Below are 18,806 nucleotides of genomic sequence, written 5' to 3' on the forward strand. Positions count from 1 at the left end.
AAAAAAAAAAAAAAGAAATTAGCTGTTATCAAAACTCATAAAAAGAAACTGAAGAAAATGAAGACTACAGACCACTATTATGAATATTGATACCAGTATTTTAAGTTAAATATTAGCAAACAGAACCTAGTATCATATTAAAATAAAATTCTATGAAGTAGGGTTTTTTAAGGGTTCTATATTTAGTTCAATATCTGGAAATCTATTAGTGTAATTGCTATACGAATTTTTCCCCTTGGAGCCTTTTATAATGACTCCATAGATGCTAAAAAAGGCATTTGATAAAATTGAACATCTGTTCTATTTAAAAATTTCCTTTTTTTTTTTTTTTGAAACAGAGTCTCACTGTCACCCAGGCTGGAATGCAGTGGTGCAATCTCAGCTCATTGCAGCCTCTACCTCTGGGTTCAAGTGATCTCATACCTCAGCCTCCTGAGTAGCTGGGGCTACAGGTGTGCGTCACCATGCCTGGCTAATTTTTGTATTTTTAATAGAGATGGGGTTTCACCATGTTGACCAGGCTCGTCTCAAACTCCTGACCTAAGGTGATCTGCCTGCCTCGGCCTCCCAAAGTGCTGGGATTCCAGGCATTAGCCACTGAACCCAGCCTCTGTTTAAACATTTCTAATTAAAGAAGAATGTAAAAGAAAAATAACATCTGAAATTTTTGGTTTTTAAAAAAACATCATCATCCCCTGGCTAACCTAATTATGAAAAAAGTGAAAATGCACAAATATACAGAGAATATAAGAATTAGGAAGACCATTTAACCACAGATAAAGAAGAGAGACAGGTAATTTAGTAGTATCTGCATGCAGTCTCCTCAGTTGAGGAGACTGCAGGTCACACATAGAGGCCAGAATAGCATTGTAGTTTTAAGAACATTGCTGGTGTCCCTAGAGTCAGTGGATAGGGTCCACTCGGGAGAGCATCTTTAATTGCACCTGGTACAGCAGTGACATCATGCAACTGAAGCAGCAGCAGTGGTGATCACCATGGGCTGTAGAGCAGGCTCTTTCCTAGTTTTCTGACTTCCTATGAGCTTGGTATTCTTAGGTGATTGGAAGAAAGGGAAGGAAGCCCTTATGATGTGTGATAGTGGACTTCCATCCCAAAAAGTAGAGGCTGAGAGCTGGATTTAACTGTATTTGGAAATAATAAAGCAAGGTGATAACTCTGCCTGGAAGTGCTCAGGATTGCTTCTCAGAGGAGTCATGTGTGGTAATCAGAGATTTTCCAGAAAAGGGAGAAGGTGGTAGAACATTCTAGACAGAGAGGGAAGGAGGCTGTCTGAAAGCCCCAGAATTGTCCTCTGCTGAATTTTGAGAGAAGGTGCTCTAATGTGGCTGCTTTGCCCTCCCTGGTATTTAAGCTAGTCCTTGCGTACTTGGGGAGGGTACAATGAATATGAACTTGGAGCCACCCAAGAGCTGCTTCTGCTGGATGCCAGCCTAGAGCAAAGAGTTCTGTTTGAAGTTCAGTATCCTTGTCCTCTGGCTAAGGGCCAAGGCACAGTGGCGTGGTTCCTGACTTCTGTTGCTTTCTTCTGGATTTGGCCTTGAAGAATCTGAATGATAAACTTTCCATCCGCCTCACCAGTTCCACTTACTTACAACAGTATCCATTTCCACAAATTCAGTGTTTATGTTGGGGAAAGTTGGGAGAATAGTGTGTCTACTGGAAAGCACACAGGTTCTAGGTATCTTGTCTAGATATTTTTCCGCTTTTGCTGCTTGTTAGTATTGAATCCTCAGGTAAGTCACTTTATTGCTTGGTGCCTCAGTCTCTTCTCTAAAGTGGGCATAGAGAAGTAACAAAGATGTCAGGAAGATTTAAAAGGACAATATACATAAAACAACATTTCATATAGAATGCTGGTGATTTTTAGTATGAGTCATTGCATCTTGCACTGGAAAAATAGAATGTACATGGAGCTTAAGGCAGTACTTAATGATTCATTCTACCTTATTCTATAATTAGTACTGACATATCCACCTCCCTCGGGGTGATTTTTTGGGGAACAGAGTGCCTATCTTCTTCTCTGTAACTCCTAAAGCACACAGTGTTTTTCACCTACAAGTCAGCAGAGAAATTGATATTGCTTAACTGTTTGACTGCTTCCTGTCATAGACCCAAACCAAAATGGGTGTCACCAGGTAGGCCATTTAACTGGAAATATACCTCCTGAGTCTGTTTCTAATAGAATTGAAACACAGTGTATTCTGTATTAAGGAATTAAGTGAAATAACCTGTATCAAGTGCTTATTATCAGATCTTGCACAGTAGATATCTTCAGTACTGCCTCTACTGCAGGTAGATATTGATATTGCAGAAATTGATATTGCTTAACTGTTTGACTGCTTCCTGTCATAGACCCAAACCAAAATGGGTGTCACCAGGTAGGCCATTTAACTGGAAATATACCTCCTGAGTCTGTTTCTAATAGAATTGAAACACAGTGTATTCTGTATTAGGAATTAAGTGAAATAACCTTTTTTTTTTTTAAGTGAAATAGCCTTTTTTTTTTTTTTTTGGTAGGGGTTGGGGGACAGGATCTCACTGTATTGCCCAGGCTGGTGTGCAGTAGTGCTATCTTGGCTCACTGCAACCTCAGCCTCCCAGTCTCAAGTGATTCTCCCACCTCAGCTTCCCGAGAGGCTGGGACTACAAGCACTTGCCACCACGCCTGGCTAATTTTTGTGTTTTTTTGTAGAGGCAGGGCCTCGCTGTGTTGCCTGGGCTGGTCTCAAACTCCTGGACTTAGGTGATCCGCCCACTCCCACAGTGGATGAGCCACCACACCCGGTCCCTTTTTGTTTTTTTAAGTCTCACAAAGTGAAGCATTCTGGTAAAGCTGAAGAGGTTGGACAGAGCCAAGTAAGGAAGGCAAAGATGCACTGTGAGATGGGTGGCTTTGGGCACAGCTTCCCTGAGGCTGGTGATGTGCATTGAGTATCTGAGAGAGAGCAGACAAGTGTCAGGATGTTGAGGGGAAGGCTCAGTTGTATATATTTATTTACATATATACACACACATGTTTATATATGTTATATATGTGTGTGTTGTGTATAACATGTATAGGCTTTATACATGTTATATATAACATACATGTAATTAATATATATTTATATGTGTATATATATAAATATTTTGAACTCATAGATTTAAGCATATTTGATGTGTTTATATCCATTGCAATTACCATCTTTCTCACAGCCAGCCTTGGGCTGACCTGCAGTAGAGGCAGTACTGAAGATATCTACTGTGCAAGATCTGATAATAAGCACTTGATACAGGTTATTTCACTTAATTCCTATAATATCTCTGCAAGGTAGATAGTAGTCATCCCAGTTATATAAGGCATTTGAAGCTCTGGTTAAGTTCCTTGCCCAAGGTCACACAGCCAGTAAGAGGCAGAGATTCAAGCACAAGTTTTTCTGAGTTGAAACTTTCTTGGCCAGGCGCGGTGGCTCAAGCCTGTAATCCCAGCACTTTGGGAGGCCGAGACGGGTGGATCACGAGGTCAGGAGATGGAGACCATCCTGGCTAACACGGTGAAACCCCGTCTCAACTAAAAAATACAAAAAACTAGCCGGGCAAGGTGGCAGGCGCCTGTAGTCCCAGCTACTCGGGAGGCTGAGGCAGGAGAATGGCATGAACCTGGGAGGCGGAGCTTGCAGTGAGCTGAGATCCGGCCACTGCACTCCAGCCTGGGCGACAGAGCCAGACTCCGTCTCAAAAAAAAAGAAAAGAAACTTTCTTTAACTGTCGGAATGTGAATGACAGCCAACTTGAGAAGGAGAGTAGATCTGGGACCAGAGAGGTCAGACAGACGTTGAAAGTCTGCGGTTAAAGTGTTAGTTGGAAGCGCTAGAAGTGTATTTATCTCCAGAGTCTATAAGGGGATAATCCAGTGCCAAAGTGGAAAGATTGCCCTGGGCCCAGGATACAGGGCACTGACTGGACCTGATAGCAGTGAGCCAGAAACCCAGACCCAAAAGGATTGGTTTATCAGGCCAAGCCACAGAGGTGGGATGGCAAGGCATTCTAACCCAGGACCCTGCAGATTACCAGTTACAAGTACATACACATTTGTATATATAAAATACTATGTAAAAATAAGTTGAGAGAACATTTCCCAAAGTGTTTACAGTGATTCTTATTCTGTTTTCTGTAATGAACAAATAATACTTAGGCATTTGCTTTTAAAGACTTTTCATTATTAAAATAACATAGATGGCCAGGCATAGTGGCTCACGCCTGTAATCCCAGCACTTTAGGAGGCCAAGGCGGGCGGATCACTTGAGGTCAGGAGTTTGAGACCAGCCTGGCCGACATGGTGAAACCCCATATCTACTAAAAATACAAAAAATTTAGCTGAGATCACGCCACTGAACTCCAGCCTGGGTGACAGAGCAAGACTTTGTCTCAAATAAATAAATAAATAAATAAAATAACAGACTCAGAAAATAGCATAAAACTGATGTACAATCTAATAACTTAGTATAAAGCAAAGCAACAGAACCTCCATTATCTCCTTCCTCTTCCCGCAAGAATAACACTATCATGAATTCTATGGTAGTCATTTCCTTACTTTTCTTTGCAGTTTTATCATCCAAATGTATTTTATAAACATAGTTTAGTTTTGTTTGCCTGCCCTGTATGCATGTGTGTGTTTTAGGTTTCTTTTAATCTGTAGGTTTTCTCTATCTCTTTGTTCCCCTGCCCCCTAGCTGTCTGTTGAAGAAACTAGATCATTTGTCTTATAGTTGCCATCAGTTGAAATTTTTTTTTTTTTTTTTTTTGAGATGGAGTCTCACTCTTGTTGTCCAGGCTGGAGTGCAGTGGCATGATCTTGGCTCACTCCAACCTCCGCCTCCCAGGTTCAAGCAATTCTCCTGCCTCAACCTCTCCAGTAGCTGGGATTACAGGCATGTGCCACCATGCCTGGCTAATTTTTGTGTTTGTAGTAGAGATGGGGTTTCTCCATGTTGGCCAGGCTGGTATTGAGCTCCTGACCTAAAGAGATCTGCCTGCCTTAGCCTCCCAAAGTGCTGGGATTACAGGCATGAACCACTGCGCCTGCCCCAGTTGAAATTTTCTTAATTGTATTCCCATGATGTAGTTTAACATTTTCCCCTGTCTCCTGTATTTCCTGATCATTGGTAATTGAATCTAGAGGTTTAATCAGTTTCAGGGTTGATTTTTGGAGAAACGACTACTTCCTACAGGTTGTTATATTCTTTATCAAGAAGCACATAATGTCTAATTGGTTCTCGTTTTGTGAGCAGCAGTTGATGTGTAATCCCTAGATTCTTGATTCATTAATTAGATCCTCAATTCACCATTGCACAATGGTGTTATTCCAATTGTATATACATACATAAATATATTGTATATATGTATATTGTATATATTTTGAACTCAGATTTAAACATATTTGATGTGTTTATATCCATTGCAATTGCCATCTTCAGTGATGCTCAAATTTTTCTGTCTTTGGATAATGAACTCCCTTCAAGTTGGTTCACAATTTAACAGAATCTTGTTTTAACAGAATTAATAGTCCTTGATAACTTCCTTGCCAGCTGTTATGTTAAGATATCCCAGCCTTATCGTGTACATTTCCTGTCTGAGACCCACACTCAGTCAGTTCTCTAAAATGTTCTGGTTTCTTTGAATGAGAAGTGGTATTTCAGCACCGCAGTCTGAGTGCTAGAAGTACTCATTGCTGCTGGTTTGACTATTGTTTCTAGATCTCTTCAGTAGATAGAGCTAGGAAATATTTTCTGTCTCTTTCTCTCTCTGTCTCCCTCCTCCTAATATGTGTTTGTATGTATATATAGATACCTGTATACGCACAGATTTTTTTTTTGTTTTATCCTACATTATATATAAAACATACTCAGAAAACACTATCAGCACTGTCACCTACATGATGACTAAAAAGAATTTTTTTGTGGGGTAGAGATGGGGTGTCACTCTGTTGCCCAGGCTGATCTCAAACTACTGGGCTCAAATGATCCCCTCATCCTCCCAAAGTGCTGGGATTGCAGGCATGAGCCACCATACCTGGCCAGAATTGTGTGTGTGTGTGTGTGTATGTGGTAAGTATCATATATAATATGCATGTGTACATAGGTATACATAGATACACACACATCTGTATAGATGTAGATATGGATAGATAGTCTGGACAGCAAGTAGAGAATGTTTACATTGTCTTCCCAGCAATGTTGCTTTGTGCTTTATGTCTAGGGCCAGAAGTAGAGTCAGTACATGGCTAGCACAGAGGTCTAAGTACTTGTATATCCTTGAGAGGAGGAGGGCATAGATCTGGCCAGTGAGTTTTGGTGCAGCAAACAGAATGCCTGCTATGAGCAAGGCACGAGACTGGGTGCCTAACATACATACCCTTCCATGGTGCAAAATTGACAGTGAAGATGACTGTCCAATTTGAGTACAAATTATTAGCAACTTCAAAATAAGGACAAGGATAATACTTGAGGTGTATCTTAAGCAAGTCCTAACTGATGGGGTTTTTTTGTTGTTGTTAATTGATGATGCCTTCAAGAAAAGCCAATAGCAAAAAGCAATTTGTAGTGCTTGAGAATAAGAAGGAGTTCAGAGAGGATGCTAAAAAGCAGCTGGGGTGGGGAATGGAGGCCACATGCAGAGGAAAGTCAGCTAAGAAGGGTTTAGGGTTTAGGTTTTCTCAGTACTCATGTGGTTATTAGAAAGTGAGCAGAAGAAAGGAGAGGACTCTGTGCCACCCTGCCCTTTAAAGTCAACCAGTCCTTCAACAAAGCTGCTCAGATGTGACCCTTTTGGCACTGGACATGGTACCATCCTTTAGGTGCCTTGTAAATAAATTCCTCCCAATAGGGTTGCTAAAGTAAGATGTTTAAGGATCATTACTGTCCATTCATTCATTCATTCATTTGTTCGGACAGAGTCTCGTTCTGTCACGCAGGCTGGAGTGTAGCAGCACAATCCTGCTTCACTCCACACAATCCTGCTTCACTCCAACTTGGTCCTCTTGGACTCAAGCGATCCTCCCACCTCAGCCTCCTAAGTAGCTGGGACAACAGGTGCGCACCACCAAGCTCAGCTCATTTTTTTTCATGTTTTTTTTTTTTTTTGGTAGAGGCGAGGTCTCGTCTCGTTGCCCAAGCTGATCTGGAACTCCTGGGGCTCACGTGATTCTCCCACCTTAGCCTCCCAAAGTTCTGGGGTTACAGACGTGAACCCCTGCTCCTGGCTGTCCTTTTAAATGGCTTTATTTGGAGTATAATTTATGTACTATAATATTCATCCATTTTAAGTGTACAACTCAATTATTTTTAGTAAATTTATAGAGAACGTTTTCATCAGCCCAGAAAGTTCCCTTGTGCCCACTTGCAGTCAGTCTCCATCCCAACCCTAGGCAACTACTAGTCTACTTTTTGCATCTACAGATTTGCTTTTTCTGAATATTTCACATGAATGGACCACATATCAGGTAGTTTTTTTTATATCTAGCTCTTTCACTTGGTATAATGTTTTTGAGATTCGTCCATATAAGTAGCATGTACTAGTAATTTGCTACTACCTTTTAAAATAACATATATAAATGATCTGGTGTTTTGAAATCAGTTACAGTTTCATAATTTGCGCTTTCTAAAATACCTCCTTTATGTGACCAAACACGTTAACTTTTTCCTTTTTTCCCCAGGATTTGGTGGCTTTTGAACATCAGTGGACTAGCTTCTTCGCTAATTTTGACACAGAAATTCCTTTCCTGCTAGAACTTTCAGAATCTCAGGCGGGTGAGGTATGTAAGGGAAGGGTCAAAGAAGAAGAAGAAAATGGTTAATTTATTTATTGTTTTAATTTTTTATTTAATTTTTTTCAAAATACAACACTATCAATTCTAATTTATCATTTCTTTAAGCTGTGTTGTATACCATAAAGAAGTTCCCCCCCATGCCAACCCTTTATAAAAAACTCTTTTTTTGTGTACCGGCTTCTCCATTAAAAGTATTTTTGGCTAGGCGCGGTGGCTCAAGCTTGTAATCCCAGCACTTTGGGAGGCCGAGACGGGCAGATCACGAGATCGGGAGATCGAGACCATCCTGGCTAACCCGGTGAAACCTCGTCTCTACTAAAAAATACAAAAAACTAGCCGGGCGAGTTGGCGGGCGCCTGTAGTCCCAGCTACTCGGGAGGCTGAGGCAGGAGAATGGCGTAAACCCGGGAGGCGGAGCTTGCAGTGAGCTGAGATCCGGCCACTGCACTACAGCCTGGGAGACAGAGCAAGACTCCGTCTCAAAAAAAAAAAAAAAAGTATTTTTGCTTTGCAGTGTGGTGGTGCCAGGAATTCTGGGCACTGATTAATAGACGTAGGAATAATTCTCCACATGGGAGTAGCACACCTTTGTCAGTTTAACCTCCAGATAATGAATGCCAGGATGTCTTTCCAAGCAGATAATGCTAGTCAGCAGTTACCAGGCTCATGAGTAAACCTGAAGTATCTAGATTGACAACCAAGACACAGGACAGCCTCAAAAACTAATCACCAGGAAGGATCCAAGGAACCCTTCTAAGCTTGCATTCTAGCCTTCTTGGGTACTCACTGCAGCCCTCAACTCTCTTGTGCTCCCCTGTGGCTCAGAGCAAACCCTCCTGCTGATGGTTTGGAGCTGGAATTGATCTTTGTTGTTACGCATTTTACCTTTACTTTTTTTTTTTTTTTTTGAGGTGGAGTCTCGCTCTGTCACCCAGGCTGGAGTGCAGTGGCATGATCTCAGCTCACTGCAACCTCTTCCTTCAGGATTCAAGCAATTCTCCTTCCTCAGCCTCCCAAGTAGCTGGGATTACTGGCACACACCACCATGCGCAGCTAATTTTTGTATTTTTAGTAGAGATGGGGTTTCACTGTGTTGGCCAGGCTGGTCTCGAACTCCTGATCTCAAGTGATCACCCACCTCGGCCTCCCAGAGTGCTGCGTTTACAGGCGTGAGCCATCGCACCCGGCTACCTTTACATATTTTATAAACCCCACAATACAATGCTCTTATTTTTCTTTAAACAATTACCTTTCTTAAAGATATTAAATAATGGGGAAAAAGTCTTACATATTTGCCCGTGTGTTGCTTCTGGGCCTTTTGGCTAAGGTCAAATGTAGTATATTTGCCCATGTTGTTGCTCTCTCTGGTGCTCTTCATTCCTTTGTGTAGACCCAGACTTCTCCTTGTCATCCTTTTCCTTGAAGGATGGTCTTTAATATTTTTTGTGGTATTAATCTTCTGATGGTTAATTCTTTCAGCTTTTGAATGTCTGGAAAAAAATCTTTATTTCACCTTCATTTTTGAAATATATTTTTGCCATGTCTAAATTCTAGATTGACAGTTTTTACCTTTTGATACTCGAAAGATCTTGCTTCAGTGTCTTCTTGCTTGCATTATTTCTGTTGAGAAGTCCTTCATCCTAATCTTTGTACATACCGTAGTCTTTTATCCTAATTTCTGAATATAGCAGGCCTTTTTTTTTTCCTCTCTGGCAACTTTTAAGATTTTCTCTTTATTACTTATTTTGAGTAGTTTGATTATGGTGTGTCTCGCTGTAGTTTTCTTCATTTCTTGTGCTTGGATTTTGTTGAGCTTCTTAGGTCTGTAGATTTATAGTTTTCTTTAAGTTTGGAAAGTGTTCGCTCTTCATTCCTCAAACGTTTTTTCTGTTCCAAACCTCTCTTCTTTCCTTGAGGGACTCCATTTGCTTCTACATTAGACCACTTGAAGTTGTTCCACATCTCACTGATATCCTTTTCAGTTTTCAGGGTTCTTTTTCCTTTTTCTATTACTATGATTCTACGAGTGAAAGAGATTCCAAAAGGTATACTCAAGTGTCACTGTCGTTTCCTGTTACTCTTTTCTTATTGCCTTCTTCCTCCCACCCATTTTTCCCACTCCATTGACAGTAGGTAACAAACCTCTTGAGTTTCTCATTTATCTTTTCTATTTCATTTGCACAAATGAGCAAATATGTGTGCATTTTCTCATATTGTTGTTACTTTTCTAACATTGAAGAGTAGCATATAGTCATTTCCACTTAACAATACGTCCTGGAACTCTCTCCCAGTCCTTTTTTTTTTTTTCTTTGTTTTCTTAACGATGTAAATATATTCAAGTCAGTTCATTGAGATCTTCCTCATTCTTTGTTAGAATTCATAGTACTCCATTTTGTGGATTTGTCTTAATTTATTCAGCCTCTTTTGTGTGTGCACATACTGAGGTTGTTTCTAATATTTTGCCATTACAAACAGAGCCATAGTAAATAACTCAGTGCTTATGTATGTTCCTGTTGTTGGAGGTATATATACCTAGTGATGATGGGATTGCTGGGTCAAAAGGTAAGTGCGTATGTCATGTTGTTAGTTATTGCTAAATTCCCCTTCAGAAGGGTTTTACCAGTTTGCATTCCCACCAGCACTGTATGAACGCCTGTTGCTGCACAATTTCACCAATAGACTGTATTGTCATACTTTAAAAATTTTCAGTCTCACAGATGAAAAATAGTGTATCAGTATTGTTTTAATTTACATTTCTCTATTAGTAAGTTGAACATTCCCTCATATATTTGATGGCCATTTTACATGTTGTTTACGTGTTGTTTTTCCATTTTAATATTAGTACAGTATTATTAACAACTATAGAGCATAGGTTTTAGGAGGGTATTTTGTCTCCTGGTTTTTTTTTTTTTGAGATGGAGTGTCGCTCTGTCGCCAGGCTGGAGTGCTGTGGCGCGATCTCGGCTCACTGCAACCTCCACCTCCCATGTCCCCTCATTTTTAAAAGTTTGTTATATATTTGGGCTATTAGCATTTTGTCTCTGGTATATACTGCAGATACTTTTTCTATATTTATCAGTTGGTTTGTTTATAATTTTTTTTTTGCCATGCAAACATTTTTCTTTTTATGTAAATTCATCTGCCTTTTCTTTTATTGCCTCTGAATTTTGAGTCATTATATAGGGAAAGGCTGTAATTGAAAGTCACCCTCTAGCGCTTGTATGGCTTGAATTTTTACATTTAGATCCCTAATCCAAATGTAATTCATGGAAATATGTTGTGAGATATGGGTCTACTTTTATTTTTTCCCTCAAATGATTAGCAAGTTAGAATCCCAGCTATACAATTCACTAGCTCTGTGACCTTGGACAAGTAAATTAACTTTTGTATCTTTGTCAACTTATCTCTAGAGGGGAAATAATGATAGAATGAAGCTCATAGGTTGTTATCAGGGTTGCTTGAGATGATAAGTGCCTATCACAGTCACATGGTAAGCCCACAATAAATTTTAAGTATTATGTTAATCTATAGTTTTTACAAATCAGTAAGACAAAACATCAGAACTCCAATTGAGCCAGGTGTGGTGGCTCACGCCTGTAATCCCAGCGCTTTGGAGGCCAAGATGAGTGGATCACTTGAGGTCAGGAGTTCAAGACCAGCCTGACCAACACAGTGAAACCCCGTCTCTACTAAAAATACAAAATTAGCCAGGTGTGGTGATGCACGCCTGTAATCCCAGCTACTTGGGAGGCTAAGGCAGAATTGCCTGAACCTGGGAGGCGAAGGTTGCAGTGAGCTGAAATCATGCTGTTGCGCTCCAGCCTGGGCAACAAGAGCAAAACTCCATCTCAATAAATAAATAAATAAATAAAATACTCTAATTGATAAATGTCAGAGAATGTAAATAAACTGTTAACTAGGCCGGGCGCGGTGGCTCAGGCCTGTAATCCCAGCACTTTGGGAGGCTGAGACGGGTGGATCACGAGGTCAGGAGATCGAGACCATCCTGGCTAACCCGGTGAAACCCCGTCTCTACTAAAAACTAAAAAAAAAATTAGCCGGGCGAGGTGGCGGGTGCTTGTAGTCCCAGCTACTCGGGAGGCTGAGGCAGGAGAATGGCGTAAACCCAGGAGGCGGAGCTTGCAGTGAGCTGAGATCTGGCCACTGCACTCCAGCCTGGGCGACAGAGCGAGACTCCATCTCAAAAAACAAAAAATAAAAATAAAAATAAAGTAATAATAAAAAAAAAAACTGTTAACTAATGAAGGGAAATCTAAATGGCCACTGAACATGTCTAAAATACTCTACTTCATTACAAAGCCAAGGGGTATAAAGAAGACAACAAACGGTGAGGTCCAATTTTTCATTTGTCAACTTGACAAATATATTGAAACCATTTCATAGGCAGTGCTTATGAGGGCACCATGAGACAGGTACACTCATATTGTAGGTAGACATGTACATGGATAGAACTTTCTTAAAAAACAGTTTGGCAATGGTTCTGCCTTTTTGTTGCTGTGATTTCATTTCCAGATCTGCCTTAAGGAAATCATCAGAGCTGCAGATGAAATTTATTAAGTTCATTACATGAGAGGTGTTTGTGTGTGTGTGTATGTGTGTGTATTTTTTTCCATTATATTGAAGAATTAATAATATAAATTTCCATGAACAGAAGACTATTTAGTAAAGTTTAGTGCAATCATATGTTGTCTATGATGTACCATAGAGAAAAGATTTGAAGAAAATTTACCAAAATGTTAATAGTTTTTAGACATTATAGGTGGTTTTTATTGTCTTCTACAATGAACATATATTAATCAGAAAAAAAAACAGTAAATATTATTTAGTGGGATTAAAATTACTATTTGAATTTTTGGATCCTTTGGACATGAGAGCATGCGTGTTAAGTTTTGATTAGTGTTTAGCCTGACACTATGCATCCAAAAGCTGAGACTTACTTCATTGATTTCCCAGGAAACTTCCATCAGTATACTTCGAAATTCCTTGGATTCCTCCTCATTACTGATTTTAAATTAGCACAATAGTATATATTAATTTATTGGAAATGTAGAAAAATTTTTTAAAAAGTCTCCACATGATTAGCAACTTGGACCATAGATGGTGATTGGTCCAATTTTCTTTCAGTAGTTAAACACTGTAAATTAAAAGGATTTTTTTCTTTATTTGCCTTTTTGCAAGTTTTTGTCTTTTTTTTTTTTTTGGTATTACTTTGCCACTTACTCCTAAAATTCATATTGCTATTCACCATACACGTCTTTCTGTGTTCTTATAGTAATCTACAAACAAACATCTCTTTCTGTAGCTTTCTCTCTGTCACACACGCACACACACAAACACACATACACACACACACACACACACACACTATGCACTCTCCTGAAGCATGTGTGTAGATACATATGTGAGGGGTTTTATGACTGTTTTACCAAATTGTGGTCTTAATATATACAATATTGGCTTCTTTTTAGCCATTCAGAAGTTATTTCAGTCATGGAATGATCTCTAGCCATATAACTGAAAACAGGTAAGTTTCTTTCTTGGGGAAGAAGGGTGAATGGTGATAGAGAAAATGGAGTTGGCAAGGGGGTTGGCTGTCGGGGTGCATTCAAGTTCAGAAGCTAGAGTCAGGAAAATATGGGTTGACTTTAGTCATCACAGGGTAAGAAATCTGTACTCTGTAAATGTGTCTGTTTCACTGCTTTCATTTTTTTTTTATTATTTTATAGTAAACTAGCTTTTAAAACACTGTTGTCGGTCGGGTGCAGTGGCTCATGCCTGTAATCCCAGTACTTTGGGAGGCCGAGGTGGGCAGATCAGCTGAGGTCAGGAGTTTGAGACCAGGTTGACCAATATGATGAAACCCCATCTCTACTGAAAATACAAAAATAGCTGGGTGTGGTGGCATGTGCCTGTAATCCCAGCTACTTGGGAGACTGAAACAGGAGAATTGTTTGAACCCGGGAGGCAGAGGTTGCAGTGAGCTGAGATGGTGCCATTGCACTTCAGCCTGGGCAACAAGAATGAAACTCTGTCTCTAAATAAGTAAATAAATCACTGTTGTCTGCTAAAATCTAAAGAAAGGAATTTTTAATTTCATTCCTGGCTCAGGAAAATGACAGGAAGCAAATGAAAATAAATAAATGGGACCTAATTAAATGAACATGCTTCTGCACAGCAATAGAAATAATCATCAGAGTACACAGACAATCCTCAGAATGGGAGAAACTATTTGCAAACTATGCATATGACATATGCATAGTCTGAGGGCTGGGCAGGGGAGCAACAGTGTCTTACAGGGAGTAAAAGGGATCAGATGTGAAGGTCCAGCCCCATGAAGAAGATGGGTTCAGTGAGGGTTCGAAAGTGTTTCCTCCCACATCTCTTTTGTCATGATCAGCAGGAGATAACTTCCTCTGATGGATAGAGAGGACATCTCTTCTCTCTTTTCTTCCCCCATTTCCAATCCAATCTAATAGTGAAACAGAGTACCCTGGCTAGGACTCAGAGTCATATTTTTCTGCCCAAAGTGTCACCTCGCTTGAATTAAACTTAAGAAGAAAAATCAGCCATGCTTACTTTTAAAAGCCCTTGTTTGCCTGAAGCTTAAGGTAGTATTTTTAAGAGTAGTGAAAAGAAATGCAAAGAATTCTTTACATGACACACACTAAGGGCAATTTAGGAAGAAGATAGAGGATAGAGTCATCAAATATTCACTGAGAACGTATGACATACCAATCAAGAGAGATTCATGGTTTAAAAAAAGGAAGCAAATGTGATTACTGCCCTCAGAGTTTATAGGGTAGTGGAGAAAAAGACATTAATCACACAACTTAACAAAGAAATCTGTTATTACCAACTCTGATTGGTGCCATGAAGGAGAAAAGAGCCTAGTACTTTGAAGCCCATCACCGGAGAGCCCAGCCCCCTCCAGGAGAGAGATGAACAATGAACAGAGATAACTGGGAGTAGGAGGAAGAGCAGAGACCCTGAGACAAGAACATAAGGGACATCAAAGAAAATGATCTTGGCTAGAGTATTGAAGTTGGAGTTGAGTGGCCTTCCATGGAGCTGAGAAAGTTCACTAGATCATACAAGTTCTCTTTAGCCATGTTCAAGATTGTGGCCCTTCTCCAGAAAATAACATAAAGGCAGTAAATTGGCATGTTTAAAAGATGATCATCACTATAATGTAGAGAATAGGAGGGCAAGAGTGGAAACAGGGAAACAGTGAGGAAGTGTTGCAGTTGTCCAGGGAAGAAATGATGGCAGCATGGACTAAGGTTGTGGCCATGAAGATGGAAGAAAATGGTTAAACAGGAAGACTTTTGGGGAAGTTGATTATATCTGGAGGGGGAGGAAGCAGAAGTCCAGGAGGCCTTTCAGATGGCTGGGTTCCTGAGTGGATTGTGATGCCATTTATTTCCTGCAAGAACTGGAAGGGGAGGAGACATAGGGAACATAATCACAGAGGAGAGGAGGGAGCAGCAAGCTGCGGGTAAACCCTGAGACTATTTGGAGACCAGGTGGAAGAGGAGGATGACTGACTGGGGAGACTGAGGGGAAACAGTTCTTGCAGTGGAGGGTAGAGGGAGTCAAGTGCTTCTCAGAGACCAATGAAGGAAGGAAGACCTGAAGACCATCTGTTGGATTTGCTGTATGCTACATGAAAATCACTTGGTGACTTTGGCAAGAACTCTCTGGATGAAATGACTGAGGAGGCTGCCTAGAGTGGGCTGAGGAGTGAGCAGAAAGTAGGGGGAAGGAAAAGTTCAGCCAAGAGGACAGAGAGGAAGGGGGTGGGTACAGAGTCAGGTGTGTGTGGTATTGAGAAAATTTGCAACCCTCCTGTGCTCCTTCCCTATTGAAAGTTACTCAGGAATTGATGACTGCTCTATTGTCTGTCTAGTGCAGGTATCATAACTGTCATTCCTTAAGACTCATTTCTATTAAAATTCTATTTTATAATACCTGAGTTTTGCTCTATCACTCTATCATGGACAGCAAACTTATGGAACTTATTCCTCAAAAAGTGGGACATGCTGAAAATACAAACCTAGCTTGAGTTATGTCCCTAAATGTTAACTGATCCCTATGGGTTAGTAGGGAGACAACTGGCATCCCTTTCCAACCAGCCAAGGACATTTGGTCGACTGTACTGACTGACTGCTTTGCTAAGGCTGCAGGTGTCGCCCAGAAAAGCCTGAGGACTTATTAAGGTCATGGAAGGTTGCCTTGGCCAAGAACTCTTTTCTAATCACATGTTTTTGGCTTCGCTCTCTAGTCCTAATCGGCAGCCATTTGTTCTCTTTGGTAATCACTCCACACGAGAAAACCTGAATGCTGGCAACTTTAACTTCCCTTCTGAAGGACACCTGGTACGAAGCACTGGTCCTGGCGGGAGCTTTGCCAAGCACATGGTAAGTGACTGGACTGCCTGGTGCTTGATTAGTTTTATTGTGGGGGTGGGGTGGGTGGGGGGAGCTAGACAAAGGAACCTTTTCCAGTTAGTGTGTTGATTTAACCCTGAACTTGAAGTTGTTTTAGAGTGAAAAGAAGTGATTAGAAACTGTGTGTACTTTTTTCTATAGGTACTAGGTATGATTTGAAAACATCATATTTAATTTTAAAATACTTGAAGGAAAAACGTTAAGAATATAGTGTCACAACCCAGTCTTTAAGTTGTCAGAGTAGTATTGTCAATAGAATTTTTAAAATTCAAAATAATTTGAGGATAGTTATTCCAAGCGTAAGTTTGTTACGCCTTGACTGTTACATTTAAGGACAGAAACCAATCTTGATGATCATTGTTTATTGAGAGTGCCAGAGAGAAGATTTTTGCATTTGGTGGCAGATTGTCTGCTACGTTCTTTTAAAGAAAATATTAGACCTGAATATAAGACTCTAATGACTCTGAAAGTCTGTGCTATCTCAGTGGAATTTTAAGTATTTTCAAAATGTCTCTGGCAGTCAGGAAAGCTGTGGTTAGTAGGTACTGTTTTTTTTGTTTGTTTGTTTATTTTTTGAGACAGGGTCTCTGTCACCCAGGCTAGAGTGCAGTGGCACAGCCTTGGCTCACTGCAACCTTGACCTCCCAGGGTCAGGTGATCCTTCCACCTCAGTCTCCTGAATAGTTGGGACCACAGGCACATGCCACTGTAACCTTCCTGTCTTCCCTAGGGGAGGGGGAAATAGCTAAGAAACACCTTTGATGGTCACAGCCTGGAGACACAGGCCCACTAAAAGACTGAGATTTAACCATAAAATCATGGAATGTTTCCCTCCCCCATTACCTTAGCATAAGTCTACAATATAAATAGGGGGTTACTGCTGACAGAGCTGCAAGGTACAGTCCATCTAAGGTGGAGTTCACAGGGAACCCAAAGAAGAAAAATGGGCAAGAAAAATAGAAGAATGCTAGAGGGATTTGAAGTCCCTGGCACCTACAGCTTCAAAAAACATTAAACAGAACCCAACTCCCAGCTAGATTAACATAAAATCCCACATTAAAAGTCTGTTTCTTCAGTTCCTGTTACCTGATACATCATTTTTGGCTTTCAACAAAAAATTACAAGGCATGCTAAAAAGCAAGAAAAAACACTATTTGAAGAGACAGTGCAACCATCAGAACCAGACCCAGATATGACTCATATTTTGTAATATACAGATTATTAAAAATAACTATGATTAATGTTAAAGGCTGTATGGAAAACATAGGCAACATGTAAGAAGAGATGAATAACGTAAGCAGGAAGGTGGAAACTTGAAGATAGAATCAAAAGGAAATGCTAGGATTCAAAAGCACTGTAATAGAAACGAAGCATGCCTTTAATGGGCTTATCAGTAGAGCAGACATATCCAGAGAAGGAATCAGTAAGCGTGACATCAGTCAGTAGAAAATTCCTGAACAGGAGTGTGAAGAGAAGAAAACAATGAGGAAAAAGAAAATCATCTAAGAACCAGCTGGGCACAGTGGCTCATGCCTGTAATCCCAGCACTTTGGGAGGCCGAGGCGGGTGGATAGCCTGAGGTCAGGAGTTTGAGACCAGCCTGGCAGTGAGCCGAGATCATGCCATTGCACTCCAGCCTAGACAACAAGAGCAAAACTCTGTCTCAGAAAAAAAAAAAAAAAGAAATCATCCAAGAACCCTGGGACAATTTCAAAAGGTGTAATGTACGTGTACGGGAAATACCTGAAGAAGAAAAAGAAGGAAATGGAAGGAGTACTTGAAGTATTAATGGCCAAGAAATTTCCAAAATTCATGACAAAGGCACAAAACCACAGACCCAGGAAGCTTAGAGAACAACAAGCAGGGTAAATACCAGAATATATATGCTTAGACCTATCCTGTTCAAACTTCAGAAGATCAAAGACAAAGAGAAAAACTCAAGAAGCCAAAGCGGGAAATAAAACACCTTACCTATAGAGAGAAACAAGGATAAAAGTTCCAGTGGACTTCTTATCAGAAACCATACAAACAAGAAAAGAGTGAAATGATATTTTAAAGTGTTGAATGAAAAAACACACCAACCAAACCACATTTTATATCCAACAAAATTATCCTTCAAAAGAAAAGGGAAGAAACAAAAGAGAAATGCTTTCTCTTTTGTTTTGTGAGAGTCTGTGGGACTGTCACAAAAAATCCAAATAAAAAAATTGAATTTATCACTAGCAGATCTGCCCTGTAAGAAATGTTAAGTTGTTCCTTATGTATGTGTGTATATATTACATATTTTAATTTTATATAATTTATATGTGTAATATATAATATATATGTAATATGTAATATGTGTATCAGAAACCTGGATCCACATAAAGAAAGGAAGAGCATCAAAGAAGGAATAAATGAAGATAAAATGAAATATTTTGGCCGGGCGCGGTGGCTCAAGCCTGTAATCCCAGCACTTTGGGAGGCCAAGACGGGCGGATCACGAGGTCAGGAGATCGAGACCATCCTGG

General features: G+C 40.2%; 1 protein-coding gene across 3 annotated transcripts in view; it reads left to right on the forward strand.

Moving 5' to 3' along the window:
* Positions 1-18,806, forward strand: part of LOC105512741 (chromosome unknown open reading frame, human C20orf194) — a 150,329-nt gene that overhangs the window by 26,688 nt on the left and 104,835 nt on the right. Inside the window, exons 7-9 of one of the 3 annotated variants that reach the window (XM_011943311.1) lie at positions 7,715-7,813; positions 13,318-13,373; positions 16,131-16,266. In XM_011943311.1, the coding sequence (XP_011798701.1) occupies positions 7,715-7,813; positions 13,318-13,373; positions 16,131-16,266 (291 nt within the window). Of the gene's footprint in view, positions 1-7,714; positions 7,814-13,317; positions 13,374-15,811; positions 16,267-18,806 lie in introns of those variants that run through there. The other 2 variants (XM_011943313.1, XM_011943312.1) reach the window with 2 other exon arrangements.

This window comes from Colobus angolensis, unplaced genomic scaffold (genome assembly GCF_000951035.1).
Source record: "Colobus angolensis palliatus isolate OR3802 unplaced genomic scaffold, Cang.pa_1.0 Scaffold219, whole genome shotgun sequence".
NCBI lineage: Eukaryota > Metazoa > Chordata > Mammalia > Primates > Cercopithecidae > Colobus > Colobus angolensis.